The 13,127-nt window shown below is 46.3% G+C and overlaps 1 protein-coding gene across 1 annotated transcript; it reads right to left on the minus strand.

The window, feature by feature from the left end:
- Positions 1 to 1,607: 1,607 nt before the first annotated feature.
- Positions 1,608 to 9,105, minus strand: T265_14082 (hypothetical protein; the record flags this gene model as incomplete). Its single annotated transcript, XM_009171954.1, has 5 exons — positions 1,608 to 1,688; positions 5,183 to 5,263; positions 8,160 to 8,402; positions 8,700 to 8,804; positions 8,977 to 9,105. Coding segments are annotated over 5 exons (639 nt in total), but the record flags the coding sequence as incomplete, so codon positions are not given.
- Positions 9,106 to 13,127: the final 4,022 nt, after the last annotated feature.

Consider the following 13,127-nt stretch of genomic DNA (forward strand, 5'->3'; position numbering starts at 1 on the left):
GCAGCCTGGTGCAGCACATTCGGTTGCCTGGACACATCACAAGCGAGAGATTCAGCTGGGTTCCAGGTGAATCTCTGGCAAAACCGAATTGGTTTGCAACTGAATGCATTTTGATAAATTCGTGCAATCTGGTCTTAAGTAGAACATGTGGTTGACGGAAACTCGGGAACTGTACCTGACTGATGAGCCCCAAGAAAGGCAAAACCGTTCGTGTGCTGTCGATGAATTTTCAGCAACCCTATGAGTAATGCATTAAGTATTTACAGGATATTCCTCACTAGGAAGTTCCAGTACCCTAATTTCCATCAAGTTTAGTTCCTACCTGAATAGAAGTTTGCGCGTACCTTGTGGGTTGGAATTTATCTGGTTTTCTCGTTTATAATATTTGTCAAATGTTACGCCAAGATATACACTTCGACTACTTGTGCGGGACACATCGATTTACCAGCTATGGGCTGTACTGATCACGTGAACTGATAACCTCTATTCATCAGTCCAGCCAGTAAAAAAACGTCTGCGGTTGGTCAAATGGAATTCAATAACACACTGCTGGGATAAGCTTTTGTCAACAGACAGGCGTTTTTTTCATAAATCGAATCGTACCTTCAAAAAACTTTTCACACCTTCAGTATTTTATAGGTCACCTACGCGAACACTTCTAGGTTTTTTTCTTCAAAATTTTTCACTGCACAGCTTGAAAAAACGTCGCCGCAGTTTTGTTCACCGATGATTTGGGGAGATGGAGTAGATGACTGTGCATTGGAAGCGGTAGCTGATATGATAGATGAGTCAGTGGACTTCTCATTGGGGACATTGCGACGAGAGCTATGTATGGGAGACAACAGCTTGGATGTATGAGCGCCAGAGGGGGAGTGACTGGGCCATATCGGACAACGTCTCTAGCCATTGATGTGTCCTGTTTCGGGTCACGGTGCAGGGAGACGGCAATGACCATTGCAGCTTAGTTTGCTGGCAATGGCATCATCAAATCGTTCAGCTGTGTAGCACCCTTTCGGTGCCTGCCATGCCACCCGAAGGAAGCACGAGGGCTGGGATATTGCCAGGCTGCCCAAGCCTAGACAGGGGAAGTCGAGAGGCAGAGGTCGGGTTCGAACCACGGGTCTTCCGGTCAGTAAATTCGCGTTCTAACCACTTGGGCCATCTCGCACAGTGGCATCATACACCATTGCGAAGCCGTTGTTTACCTTCTCCTAGCTCGTTTCCACTCTTTACGTGGTTGTGCGAAAAGGGCTATTCGAGGAAGTCGGTCAACGGGCATATGGAGCACGTGACCAAGCCAGCGCAACTTATCGATTGTGATCAGTTCATTCATCGTGGGCAAGTTATCTCTTCTTCAGCGTTACTGATCCGGTGTTCCCACCAGACTCGGACAATACCCTGAGGACGTCCTCAACGCCTGACTCGCATGATAATTTCGTAATATGGCTATTGAGAAGAGTCGTGCGCAAGAGTATCTTCCATGTCATTCGGATTCAGACACATTCGAGTGTGTGTGCTCCGGGGAGAATGAAGCTGTTATAAACGGTTTCATCACTTAGCAAATATACACTCATTTGCAAACTAATTTGTTTTTTCGAGAGACTCACCTAAAACCTAGCTGAATCTCTCGTTTGTGATGTTTTCAAGCAACTGAATGTGCTGCACCAGGCCACCTCATGTTTCAGTCGCTACGATTTGGAAAACGTATAAACGTACGACGTTGGCTCAGAGTCCGTCATCCATGTTTGCATGATCTAGCCAAATTCGAAGCGAGGTTGGTGACCAGCGTAGGGCCAAGAAGTTCCGTCAGATAGAGCCGAACCAAGGCATATCACCCGCAACAAACTGCGATGGGTTGTTGAAGTTGGCGCGCATTCTAGGGAGTGTTCCTGGCATGTTCCAGTCAAAATAAGTTGACCGGTTGTCAATCCACGTAGAAGCTTTAGGGAAAACTGGGGTGGGATGGGGGTGGAAATCCCAACCCGACCAAAGGACACAGCATCCCTCTTACACAACTATCTTAACACTAGCTCATCCACACGGACAGAAGGTTCAAACGACGTTCAAGAGGCACCATCAAATGAACCGAACCAGAAGAACTAGATCCTAGGCTGGACCCAAACACATGTAGGTTTCCCCATCGGCCCAACACTCGTTTATCCACCATAACACAAAAATTCCTCTACCGATACCCAACAGAGATTTAGCTTGACTTAGCTGATTGGCTCTCCTTCCGCTTTGAATCTCGACCAACCTCGGAACCTAGTCACTGACAAAGCTTTTGTGTCAAGCGGAACATTGCCCGGAAATAAATCTACCGATTCTCACCAAACTTCTTCGAAAAGTTGACCGAGTGTTTGTGTGATGTGGAAATGGTTGAATGAGTTTCCATGAATGGGGCGACAGCTTTGGTACTAGTTGTACTGAAATGTGAGCATCTGGCCTAAAACTGAGCGAACATCTCAACCGGATCTCATTATTGTAAGAAAAAGAAACATGAATTGAGCTGAGTCTGTATCCTCTCGGGTTAGAATACAACCGGGACAGCCATCTACCGGTTAGTTGCTACGCATTGGTCATACGTTTAGCCTAGTGACTGGGCTAGCTTTCCTTCCAAAACAATTGTCGTGGAACTTTCGACAGTTAAACAGCCGGTGCCAGAGCGTTCTGCGTGCGTGCTTGCTACTTTCAAATGCATTAGAAGAAGGCTTCTTGGTTGTCAGACCTATTTAGTCACCAAAACTAGCATCGCCGAGGAACAGATAAGGAACGAAGGGGGGAATCGGTATCATAGGTGACAGCAGTCCATACCAGTGAAAGGAAGTAGGCCTTCGCTGCGGAGTTATTTACTAGAAAATGCCAATTGACCAGTTACAGACTATTGGACAGGGAAACAAAACTCTCATATGCATCTTGTTTATAAAAACTGACTATCCATCTTCTCCTTGAACGCGTCTTCCTGAACTTTGCTGGATATTCATTCACTGTTACTCAATCGCAAGCAAATGCTACAAAGCAAATCCACAAATTCCGCAATAGATCTCCCTTTTCAAGAGACGCAAAGCGAATTTACAAGAAGAAAACATACTACTCGCATGCCTCCTCCATCAGTAGTACCACCGTTACACCAGTACTTCACGACGGTTTTCAGCATTTATAGGGGCAATAAATGCATGCGAAAGGTTGAAAACCATAGCACAGCATCGGCACTTTTATACCACATCGGAATTCACGAGGGATGGCTTCACTACTTTCCTTTATCAAACCAAGTTAACAAAGAGACATTATAGGGCAGTTCGAAGAATGATAGAATGCTGGGAACAGTTGCGTGCCATGTTACATTGGTTGTCTGGTCACATAAGTTTTTAGCCTTGGTCGGGAAGTCCCGAATACCGATAGTAACCTCTTCCACTTTACACTTGGGGGCGAAAAAGAGGTATTCCTTCCGTGAACGGTGAAATACGAGGTATCCCGGCCATCCCAAAAGGATTACGCTTTACGTGACCTTTACTGCTGAAACGCCGTGCGCAGCCTTTAGAGCTTGGATCTAGTTCTAAGTACCGCATGCGGGAACCCGAACTCGAGTCGGTGAAACGGCAGGCGTTATCCCCCAAGCCATCCGGACTGAATTAATTTATTGCATCAACACTACGGATAAAGTATGTACTAGCAAATGAAATGTTTCACTGTGGAAGTGTTAGAGCCGACTAGTGTTCTGGATGTAAAATATGGGATCCTACCGAGGAAACACTACCATACTGGCCTCCAATGTCATTTAGGATCTTGCATGTGATTCGCTGAAGACAGACACCACTCACAAACTATACCTTGTGCCGTAGCAGGCATCCCAGTTCCGAATGCACCATGAACTCAGGTTCTTGCAAATGGATAGAATCATGATACTCGGCGCCTGTCTTGCTGTCAATGAGAAAGAATAGGTAGAAGGGCGATAACACTCTATCTTTACACTTGTTCCATCGTCTCCCACAGAGCAGTCTGTTTGGCTTTTTTGCGGACAACTTTCGCTTTGCCAGCTAATCAAGAGCGTCCATCGGGAACAGGGATGTGCACTCCCTCCACATCACTCGCGTTGGAAGCCCTCCTCTGCTCCTGGTGCGAAGGGCGAAACATCGAAATCACTCCTACGAGAGCTCCTCGGCCGCACCCAAATTCGACAGTTGACATACAGATACGCTTGCTTCCCCTACTAGGCTAATGCAATCTAATGATCGCATGTAGGCAACGAGTATTGTTGAGGTACCTTACGATTACGAAGCTCAGGCTATAAACAATGGATGTAGATTGGTCACGTCTATCTAAACGTAACCAAAGTAGCGAAGCCTGTACGTCTAGAAGCAGAAAAAACGCCGAACGGTCGCCCGAAACCCTGGATAAGCGCAATTCATGCTAAGTGTTGGTGTGCGTGCAAAAATTGTTCGTACGACGGCACTTCAAACGGAGAAACAAAGACGGGGCAGGTGAGTTTCCGGCAGGAATTTGGTCAGTCGATGGGGCGTTATTGTAAACCCTTGTGTGAGCCATTGAGTACGAAGGAGGTTACGCTGGATTCATGAAACATCCAGTTAGCTGAGCAGATCAGTCAGCCCAATCAAAGGCCCGCGCAATCGATACTAAGAGGATGCAGACTAGCATATCTCCAGCTGGATCCAGCGGGTGATCCGAGTACCTTGGATTTTTAGCTATAAATGTTTTGTTCAGACCAACTTAGTCTTATTTTCAGAATAGTTTTTCGCGCGAACAAACACGTTTAAAAATCCGCGACAAATGTGGCCTTCCCGGAATTCGGTTAGATCAGTCTCCAATAAATTTGGCCAAAGAGGCAGGCGCATGGCGCATATGGATGAGCAGTACCGATATACTACTTGAACGGTTAAAGTAGTTTGAAATTGAGTTGAACGTTGGTATCTCCATTCGCGCTCGTTCATTGCTGCCCTGAGCTTTCCGAAGATGCACCGACGATGTCATCCCGGTTAATGGGGAGACTTGCAACCAAGCAACCTAGCTGAACGAACGGGTCAACAACCATGTAGCGCGAAATTACCCAGACTTATCCGATTGAGCGACACTGCTCAACGACATGGTTGTAGAGAACGGAAAAGAAACTAGCCAGCTAGCGAAATACACTCATTTGCAAACTAATTTGGTTTTGTGAGAGACTCACCTGCAACCCAGCTGAATCTACCGTTTGTGATGTTTCCAGGCAACTAAATGTGCAGCAGCAGAACGCTTCATGTTTCAGTCGCTACGATATTCGAGATATAGCGATACGTGTATATTTGTAATGCACTACTCGACTAATTTTCAGCAACTATGAGTAGTGCATTACAAAGTAGCCGGCCGTTTTGAACCCGTTAGTGGACTGTCATAGAAAAGGTCTGATACCATAAGTAGTGTCGACAAAATCACATGAAATTTAGCTCGCGTATACGGAGTATGATGTGTTAATTAATGATTGGAAAACATAACAGTTTGGCAATGTGAAGTATACGTGACGAAACTGAGCCATGGGGTGATACACGCACGATACCGGCTTCCCATTTATAATGAACTATGTTGGGAAAATTACATTAATTATCCAAACGATATATTACATCTGCTGCACTTTGAGGCATCCCAAAGTCTTCCTGCGCCGTCTTTGAATTACTTCGATAATTTCATGGGACCAAAATAGGTCTCTTGAGATCAACTTGAACTACCTTAAGGGCTAGAAATCGGTAGAGTGCGCGTAATACGGCGCACGCCTCTAACCTCCGCTCGGAGTGACCGGAGGCATGTATGCATAGATTACGTACACTCTCATGAGTGACCCAATGCCTCACTTTCAAGTTGGCGCACGTGTGTGATAAAGCGGTAGAAAACAGGCGCGTATTGTCGTCGTCAGGCGGATGAGATGATGCGAACAGGACATACGACCAATAAAAAGTGGATATTACCGGGGCATACGAGAAAAGTCTTGTGACTCGGTTAAGTGAACTGAACAGCCGTCAGTAACGAAGCCAAATACGGAAAACCAGTCAATAGTTTGACGAGCGGCCGGCTTGCATCGACAAATTTGGAACATTTCATGACTACGTCTACGCTCAAACTCCTGTCAAGCCCGCACTGAGAGACGCCACTTAAATGAACTTGGCTACTTGGAGTGAGTAGTACGTTATTATTGAAAATTTTCGGAGAACACATGACTACTGCATCTATTGACTAGCACATGTCTCCATTACTCCTGATTAAAAATCTGGAATGGTTTTGCGCATAGGAACGCAACGTGTTTGTCGGTTATATCACTTTTTGCAAGTGGGGCTTCACATCTGACTGTAAGTTCCATGTCCGGAGTAAGAGATCGATACACCAAACGACCCTAAAACTTTGCACTTTTCCGCCTTTCGTAGCAGCCCACATAGCACGGGAAATCCACTGCTAATCTACGCAGTCCAGCTCGTCTCGAACTATAGAGGATGGTTCCAAAGTGAACCTGGAATTTTTCCAGGTCAAGCATGTGACGTTAGGAAATATCAGATGGGTTTTGCTTGTTTCTCACTTAGAAAAGCACAGCATTTATATGCGATGCAATCAAAAGCCCAATAGTACTAAAGACCGCCACGTATTTACTAACCAAATCTCCAGCTTTCTAGGCAACCGGGTGCATTTTCGAAGGTATACTACCTCAACTCAGTGACTCTCCAGTGCAGTGAAACAGGGGACCGATTGTAGAGTCAAACTCATCGGTAAATGGGTTTGATAAATTCATTATAAAATCGGGTACTAGGTCTATACGACTGATTCGAAAATTCCAGGGAGCTTCCAGTACGTTCCAACGGTGGACGATTTGTCCGTTGTGTGCTATAATATGTCTTGACTGCTGCCACTAAATGTTCTTCAAATTAGTTCCGCTACAGCTGGATATGCATGGTAATAGTCTACACAATGCTGAAGTCTTCCGAGAGACGAAGATACGGAAGTCTTCAATGGTCCAAAATATTCTTCAGGCAATGCTCCACCCAATAAACGCCGAGCTCACTCACCACAATTAACCTCTATTAATAACCTAGAGGGGTATTGTTGCCACACTCCGAGACTAGCTTTCAGGGGGTTACCAGGCACATTTATGAATCGATTACATTCTACCTTCTTGATCGATGTGTGAACGCCATCAAATGAACTTTATCCGGTGGAAGCTCGCGAGTCCACGTTTTCTTGATGGGTGCCCCATAAGTAAAACACGAAGAGGGGACCCAGAATTCATGGATGCAAATCTGAAATCATCTGCGAAATGTGATGCTTTCATCAACTTGCATGCGACTTGATGGTAGATATTTTATGACCATTGTTGACTTTCTTCGGTGTTCCTTCAACCATATTTCTAATGAAAACCAGTGGTATGCAGAGCTCGACTGCCTTGTGACGTGTCTCTCAAGAACCCGAACGTCTATGGATGAAACGTTTAGACGACGAGTTCAGGGCGCATGTAAGCGTAGATTTGCTTGAGACTTGATAAAGCTCACCGCACCGTGGCATTTTCCTCGACTTTACCCACAGGTACTCATCGACCTTGAACGAGTTCTCTGACTTCCTCTAAACACTGGCCAAACGATTGTCAGTACACCAAATTAAAAGTGAGATCACATACTTCGTATCCGTCGAGTGACTTTAATAATATTTTATGACCAAATTTGCGGTCCAGAAAGCTGTTTGCGTCCCCAAGTTGGGCCCGGGTCACTAAATGATGTGGTGAATTGCTATCAATTTTTTTTAGGGACACTACTCACAAGGTTGCTGAGAACTATGACCGGTTCCGCACACATTCGGGTCCATAAGGTAGGGAAGTTCCCAGATTTTCTGCTTGGAGTATGTTCTACTTGGACCCAAGCTATGCGAAATTCGCGACTTACATTCACTTGCACACCCAAGTGTTGATCTGCCCTCGCTTTCGACCAGTGTGCCTCTTGCACATGCAGGGAGCGAGATGGCTCAAGTGGTTAGAGCGCGAATTAACTGATCGGAAGGTTCGTAGTTCGAACCCGACCTCTGCCTCCGCACTCATCGGGTCCATTAGGTAGGGAAATTCCCAGATTTTCCGCTTGGAGTATGTTCTACTTGGACCCAAGCTATGCGAAATTCGCGACTTACATTCACTTGCACACCCAAGTGTTGATCTGCCCTCGCTTTCGACCAGTGTGCCTCTTGCACATGCAGGGAGCGAGATGGCTCAAGTGGTTAGAGCGCGAATTAACTGATCGAACCCGACCTTCGCCTCTCGACTTCCCCTGTCTAGACTTAGGCGACCTGGGAGTATCACAAACCCTCGTGCTTCCTTCGGGTGGCAAGGCAGCTAGGCACCGAAAGGGTGTTGCAGCTGAAAGGCTTTTAACGGCACGTGCACCAACCTAAAACAGGGGAGTAAATTCAAGCACGCAAACAGACTAGCGATGTTTCCACGTGTCTGCGCAATCCCATGGCTGAGCCTGTGGTTCGGACTCTGAGGAGGCACACCTAGGGGCACATGGACCCAGAAAATTTGCAGCTACCACATAAAGAGAAGGAGAAAATGTGCCTGAAACACTTCCAAGTTGGCTTCAGTACATGTTGAGACTATTCCAGGTACTCATTCAAAGTGATCCTAGTTGGCCTAATCTGACTTCTAGAGTATTCAAAGCGAGGAACGTACGGTAGATGTCACTCACATGAAGGAGCAAATGTGCCTGAAACACTTCCAAGTTGGCTTCAGCACATGTTGAGACTAGTCCAGGTACTCCTTCAAAGTGATCCTGGTTGGCCTTATCTGACTTCTAGAGTATTCAAAGTGAGGAACGTACGGTAGATGTCACTCACATAGATTTCGATGTGTTGGATAGTGTAAATTCCAAGTTGAGCAAGACACTGTCGTACAGTCACAAAAGCTATTTGAAACAAATAAACGTTCAGCTGCAACACCCTTTCGGTGCCTAGCTACCATGCTACGAGGGCTGGGATACTGTCAGGTTGCCCAAGCCTAGACAGAGGAAGTCGAGAGGCAGAGGTTGAGTTCGAACCACGGACCTTCCGGTCAGCAAATCCGAGCCATCTCACCCGCAAAACAAATGTATGTATCTAAAACTCAATTAGTCCGGTGTAATAAATTAGCTCCTGTCAGAGTAAATACTCATCCAAGTAACTAGGGTCTTTAGAAGCGCAATTTGAAGTATGTCACCCAATTACAATGGTAGCCTTTCGTTTCGTAGTCCGTCTGCCAACCTCAACGACAGTCCCACCTGAAGCCACCCAACGGCAACAGCAGTACATCGGTTTACTCTTGAAAACATGGGGTCATGAACGCTCTTATGAGCTGCACTCTATAACTGAAAACGCCTTCCTCAAGTACCGGAAAACTATGCACATCAGTTGATTCCATTGTTTTATATTTGGCTTTAACTGTACATGGGTTGTGAGCCATTTCAAGATGTTGCTTCGTAATGCACCCAGCTGAATTCGAGGGAGACAAGGAGCGATGCGGACTGCTCAATCGTTTCGTTACACTCTTCGCTAACTTTGTTATTCCCAAGAATAGTATCCGTAGTTTACCGAAAACACACCGCCTGAGTGACTCGATCAACTTGCAACAAAGCTGTAGTGTACGACGAGAACCCTTGATATACAAACCTCGAATAGCTGACACCTTGGACAGAGACGATTTGTATTTCCAATGGGCTTATGACGGAAATTCCCATAAAAACTAGAGAAAACCTACTAATCTGAACAAAGGGCGTGGTACTTGAAATTCGAACTATTCGGAAGAAGACATTGTGTCCCCACATGGTGCATCTCTCTATTAAGTGTCACTAATCATTTGTTTCGCATCAAAAGGCTCGAAGTGCAGCGGCTGTAGAGATGTGGCTTTGACAAGGCAGCGTAAAGACGAAGGAACATCAGACAACCGTTTGTGCCAACCTACTTCGTTTACAAAGCACCAAATTATGCTACTCATAATCCCGTTAGATCGCAATTCAGCTTGATGATGATGTGTTTTATGACTGCGGGTTTACTTGCGCCCGGGAGCTGTAGGCATGGTTTCCTGGATAGCCCTACGAACAGAGGTAGTAACATCACTGTCGCACAAACACAAAGCTGTTTCAATCATATTCGAAGCCTTAAAGCGAAAACAGCGGGTGAGGGAGGGACCTGGTACTTGCCTACCACAAGCATTATGGGGAGCCTACTCCTCCAGCCCCCCGATCGGACAACCTCGAAAGAAACTCACAGCGCGGACTTCACCGATATGGATAAGCTCCGAATTCTCGCAGTTTTCCGATCCAATTCACGCGTCGTCTACCTCGCAGTTCGTGTCATCCTGAGGGTAATACAGAACAACACTTATATCCGTAGACAATGTTTCGGGCATCCGTAGAACATGGCCGAGCAACCAATACTGATGGCGCGAAATGCGCAAGCCAGTTCACGATTCTCGACAGAATAAGACGGACACAGTACCTTGCGAAAACACGTGTAACACCGCAGAAAACAAACTAGGCCGAACGTTTACGTTAAATTGTCCTTGAGTTAGTTCATATTTAAGTTGAGCATGCTTGTCTTTCACGACGGCTTGAACTTTAGCCGTGCTAAGAAAAAGAATACCTTCCAGCCCATTCATCTCAAGAGATTAACCGTTATCGTGGTGCAACGGTTAAGGGATCCTCTGGGATCACCAGCAGTGACAACAGTGAGAATGTCGTTGCCTAGCTGTCGAACAACCACGTCAACTCGTTTGGATAAATCTACGCAAGTAGATAAGGAGACAGAGGCTTAAATTATTATAAGGACCTGAGGTGTCCACACTTTCGAACATTCGCCCGATCTGGACAGGAACTGGCAGAATAACCTCGACTAATGACCGCATCCCATAACATCTCCGGCACAGCATAGGATAAAAAAACATCATGGGAAACTAGACAGCACCTAAACGTCCCGCAATCTTCATTCCCCTTTTGCCCTGAGATAACGTGCCCAATTATCGGTTCGTGCTCTTCGGAAGTTCTCGTTGAAGACAACGATTGGTAGACTGTAACTCGGTATCATGTAGCACTGGAAGAATCCCACCAGTAGACTATTCGGCGCATCACCAAATACCCGTTATCCGATCACACCGTTGCCAACGGCTAGGAGCCATAGGCTCCCATTGGAATTACGAAAAGCTGATTCCAACCAAGAGCTGTCATCTTGACGTAGAGGTTGGACTGGGATGCTATTACGACTCGGCGAGGGTTACTGTGGTTTAAACATTTCAGGAGGAAATAAGGCAAGAAGCCAGACGGATGAAACACATGTAGATCATGGGTTCTTGCTTACAAAAAAACAGATGATATCTGAATGTGAGGATCATTGGGTTACCATCGTCGTTTCTAGGTTGTTCACAGCCCGACCCAAAGCTGCCACCTTGGCGCGGTGATCGGGCTTGGGTGCTGCAATAACTGGAACTTTGTCCCACAAGGTGCGATCGTCAGAAAGGCCAAGGAGGAGCAGTCAGACAAACAGCAGCGACACCCCGTAGCAGTGATCTTAATGCAACGCGGTCTGGGGGCTAAGTTGTGCTGTTCTATGCGGCAGTTGTGTGAAAGCAATAAAGTGTTACCCCAGGCGAGTAGCATGTCCACATTGGACGAAGCAGCTATGCTGCCTCCCACGATGGAGGACGGCTTAGAAAAGATCGACCCTAAAACCGCAAACTCCGATCACCCAACGGTTGATCATGACCATCGGCGTATTATTCAATAGCGCCGAAATACTTTTGAAACTAAAAAGTCTGATGCTGCTCTGCTATGTGCCGCCGCATCAGGAGTGAGACAGTAATGCCTTATTCCCTGCACCGTCGGGTTAGGCCAGTCCCCTACAGACAAGTAGGTAAGACTATTGAGTCATCTGCTAAGGGCAGGGTCCCCAAATAAAACCCTACTGCCCACTGCCTCGCGGGTGAAATTTTTAAGTCAAAGGCTCAAGGTGGGGGTACCTCAACCAAACCTCCTTCCTCGGTCTGGGCAACCGGGAAGCATCGTTCGCCAGCACAGTTCTTTGTCCACCGATGTCCCTCCCAAACACCTTCCCACCACACAAGAAAATGTTGCTGTTGTTTATCTGACGGATGTGCCTTACGCATTCCACTGCCTATTAACAATGAACAAAGTAACGTTTGCGAAATCCTTTCCACATAGGAGCTTTCAACGTCCGCACTGTGTGTCGAATTGGCAATGATCGCCGAAACCTTGTACTCCCCTAAACACGCATACAAGAACTAAGCGTAGTCATGCATTTCAAAACGCCAAAAGTGAAATAAGATATTTCACATTTCACTCTCCATGTTCGCTTTAGAAGCGATGGTTCGTGGAATATATGGCGTGGGAGTCACACTCAGTCCCAGAGCTGAACAACCTTTGTTGGATCGGATTCCAGTGAACAGTCATTTTTGCGCCGTCTGGTTACCAGCTTAACCAAGCTCAATGCATCTCGACATTAAAAAATGGTACGTGTTTGTAATTTCGGTATATGCCCCAAAGAGGTGCAGTTCCTGTCACGAAGAGACTGGACCTTGTCGTGTGACGGTTATCGCACCTCAGCGATCCACTGAACTATACTGTGGAGTGTCCCCATGACACTTACCAGGTTGGTCAATGGTTAGAGGTCTGACGAACACAGTCTCCTGGCCCTCCAGGTTGGGAATTGGAACGTGGCGACTTGTTCCGTAGAAATGGTAGTGCATTTGCATTTCCCCCAAACACCGCTGCCTTGCGGTTAGGCTTTTGAACCAAATGCTTTGGTTGAGAACCCTAGTAGTCCTCCTGTCTATGTGTGGGTGCTCTGGCGCCCAGCCCTCGTACAACCATGACATTGTACGGCAGTAAAGCATCGGTATTGAACACTGATGATGATAATGATGGTGCAGTTCTGATGTCGAGGATACTTTCCTATCGAGAGTTATACGGTGTCATTCATCACACAAGAAGCACTGTCACTCATCATCATCAACCACTGATGATATGATGGTGCAGTTCTGATGTCGAGGATACTTTCCTATCGAGAGTTATACGGTGTCATTCATCACACAAGAAGCACTGTCTGTCATCATCATCAACATCATCATCAAT

Source organism: Opisthorchis viverrini, assembly GCF_000715545.1.
Source record: "Opisthorchis viverrini unplaced genomic scaffold opera_v5_140, whole genome shotgun sequence".
NCBI lineage: Eukaryota > Metazoa > Platyhelminthes > Trematoda > Opisthorchiida > Opisthorchiidae > Opisthorchis > Opisthorchis viverrini.